The 3,157-nt window shown below is 36.7% G+C and overlaps 1 protein-coding gene across 1 annotated transcript; it reads right to left on the reverse strand.

Moving 5' to 3' along the window:
- Positions 1-590: 590 nt before the first annotated feature.
- LOC127831540 (uncharacterized) lies at positions 591-2,216 on the reverse strand. The gene has a single exon (XM_052356522.1). The coding sequence runs from the start codon at positions 2,214-2,216 to the stop codon at positions 798-800; it is 1,419 nt and encodes a 472-aa protein (XP_052212482.1). The 3' UTR covers positions 591-797.
- Positions 2,217-3,157: the final 941 nt, after the last annotated feature.

The raw sequence follows: 3,157 nt of genomic DNA on the forward strand, positions 1-3,157 counted from the left end.
GCACGTTCGATATGTTGTCATAACATACAATTTTTTATACATGTATATTTATACGACACCATGACTAATATTTTATACATGCATACCTTATATCTGTTAGGAAACAATACTTACAGCTACTATTTGTAGACAAGTGATTCAATTTTTTAAAGACGCATTAATAACGACTCAACACATTAATTTATTAACATCCAGCACAGCCATCATTAAATATTCTCAAACAAATCCAGATAATTGGTATTTATAAACGTTTTCACCTAGCATATACATCAACTTAATAACCACGGTTAATTACATTTAGATCGGACATATTAAAAAAATTTGTATAGAAGCAAATAAAGTATACTACAATACTCACATGTGAACAGTGAATCGCACATCAAGATTTATATACACGACAAGCCTGATGACTACGTAACTAACATGTTCCACGGAAATGTTTTCTGAATTATTTCTCCAAAATAGAATACTGATTTTGTATCACTAGCCAGCAGCAGCAGTGTATATTTGCATTACTGAATAGGATTAAAAATACATACATACACACACACACACACACATATATATATATATAGTATATAAATACTAGTCCACGGCATTAAGGATAGATTCTATGCAAGTGTGTAAGGCCGACAATGAATAACACGCTTAAAAAATACATCTTATTACATCAGTTGAGTTTAAGACATGTTTAGGGCGCGGGGCACTCTATCTTGGTTGAGAGGAAATTGTTTGTGAGTATAGACTGGGAATTTATAAATCATTACGAATTTGGCGGTAGGTTTAAAATGCATGTATTAGTTTTCACGACTCCTATAATACATGCGACAGCTACTGATAATCTTGCATAAGTTATCGCGAAACATCTGATTCATGAACGCGTAGATGACTGGGTTTGCCACGTTGTACACAAAGTACATATAGAAAACAATAGTGTCGAATGCCAACCATTCGTGGGCCATCAACCAGCCTGGTAGAAAAGCGATAATAAACACAATCGTCACAATAAACAACATGATCGCAGTTTTAATGTTCGCCAGTCTATAATGGTCTTTCTTCTCTTTTTGTCTCTCCACATCGTCAGACCTTCTAACAACCGTAGTACAAATTGGTTTCGTTTCCAGCATTTCGGTACTGCCATTTTCATGGTTATTTGATATTGTCAGTTTTGTGCTGACTGTCTGTCCTTCCATTTCTACGTGTAAATTGTTCACCGTGTCCTTCTTTGTTTTGCGCAATGGTGTATGTGATAGAGGCATCGTACTTTCGTCTGTTTGACACTGCATGTTTACCTGCTTAACCCTGCTCTCTTTCTTTTGGGCTCTTCGCTTGGCCCTCTGTCGGGTAACCGAACTATATATTAAGCAGTAGAGTATCAGCACAATTATCAAAGAACACAGATAAAACGAAGAATATATTTTTTGGTAAACTTCTGTAAAGCTGCCCGAAACAATAACCGCATTTGGGTAGCATGTTCCATTATATACAACTTCTGCCACTGTCTGATAATTGACAACATTATACGGGGCGCCTACGATACTTTTACCTCCAAGAACGTGGTCGCGTGTGTAGTTTTCATTGGATCCAAAATCAATGTTGCTTGAGATGGACTCGTTATATGGTAGATCTCGTGTTTCATTCCTATTCACGACTTGGTAGACGCCATGTCCGAGGGCGGTTATTATTCCCAGAATGACGGCAAAGCACGCAACAACACCTACTATAACTTTCGCCCGCAAGACCGTCATCACGTGCGAAAATGGATGGCAGATGCAAATGTACCTGTCAACAGCTATTGCAACCATTATGAACGCCGACAATGGCACTGTGCACGTGATCAGAAACTGGTACAACTTGCACACGCCGTCATACATGAGCTCATATTGTACATGGATTGCTATGACTGTGAGGGGAATTATGGCGAGACACGTAACAAAGTCTGTACCCGCAAGAGCCAAAATAAATACAGTTGACGTCAGTTTGCCGGTGGTGCGTGTGAATACATAAAGAACAAGTCCGTTGCCGAGCGTACCTACGACACTAAACAGACAAAGGATTGTGGTGATGATGGTTCCTGTGTAGTCGCCCCCGGCTGTACGGTCAGCTGCAAGCGACGGAATTAACGTCGCTACGTCAAGATGCGGCTCTGTGACATTACAGACCTTCCAAAGGCACTCAACCTGTTGGAGGTATGTCCTGTTACGGGGACTGTCCATCGTCAATTACTGCTCCCACATGGTTGGTTATCTGAAACATGTCCATTTCCAGAGGATGTAATGTTTCACATATATATGCATGTGTAATTTCGAAAAAGGCCATTGCTGTTCTCAACTATATAGAACACAATGTTTTGTAAATATACAATCAACAACAAAAAGGACCTTATTAAATATTATTTCTTTCATAATATACAAACGAAAAGTATCAGTTATTATATTAAATTATTGTTCCGTTGATGTCCAGGTACTATTTATTCTACATTTTCATTATTCATTGTTTTATTTATTTACATTTCATGTGATTAGGAATAAAGATCGTATATACTAGCTTAAACTAATAAAGAGGCCTTCACACTTTTTAAACAGCAACAACATGTCTAAACTTATCCCATTAACACATTTCATTTCATGTATACTACATCAACAAACACAAAACAAAACAAACGATATTTTGATTACTTTTCCAAGACAACAGTAGCAATTATATTTTTCTCGAGACAGTTAAATATTAGAAATATTCTGCAGTTTAATTCATGTCTTTGTTATTGCTATGTTTTTAACGTGATACTATGCCATATATTTTTCTTAAAACAAATAATGTGTCTATATTGGTGTTGTTTTGCTCTTTTCGTTTTTTATTTTGAATTAATATTTTGCTCTCTCCAAACGAAATAAGATTGATTCACTGTATCTAATTATTTTAATACAGAAGGGTGCCCTATAGATGGAAGATTAAAGCATTCCAACCATGTTATGGATATCTAAGGGAAGGTTTCCGATCGCGAGGCATCAACTGGTAAACAGAGTTCACGACCAATTAACTATCGTCGTCATTCAATTAAATATTTTCGTCATTCAAAAGCATCAATAAAAAAAAACATTCACGAAATCGCCGTCAAACTGAAATTGTGTGCGGGTAGAAGTGTTATAAGATGATC

Source organism: Dreissena polymorpha, chromosome 5 (genome assembly GCF_020536995.1).
Source record: "Dreissena polymorpha isolate Duluth1 chromosome 5, UMN_Dpol_1.0, whole genome shotgun sequence".
Lineage (NCBI taxonomy): Eukaryota > Metazoa > Mollusca > Bivalvia > Myida > Dreissenidae > Dreissena > Dreissena polymorpha.

Coding starts and splice junctions, on each gene's coding strand:
- LOC127831540 (XM_052356522.1), bottom strand. CDS start 2,216: ATGGACAGTCCCCGTAACAGGACATACCTCCAACAGGTTGAGTGCCTT.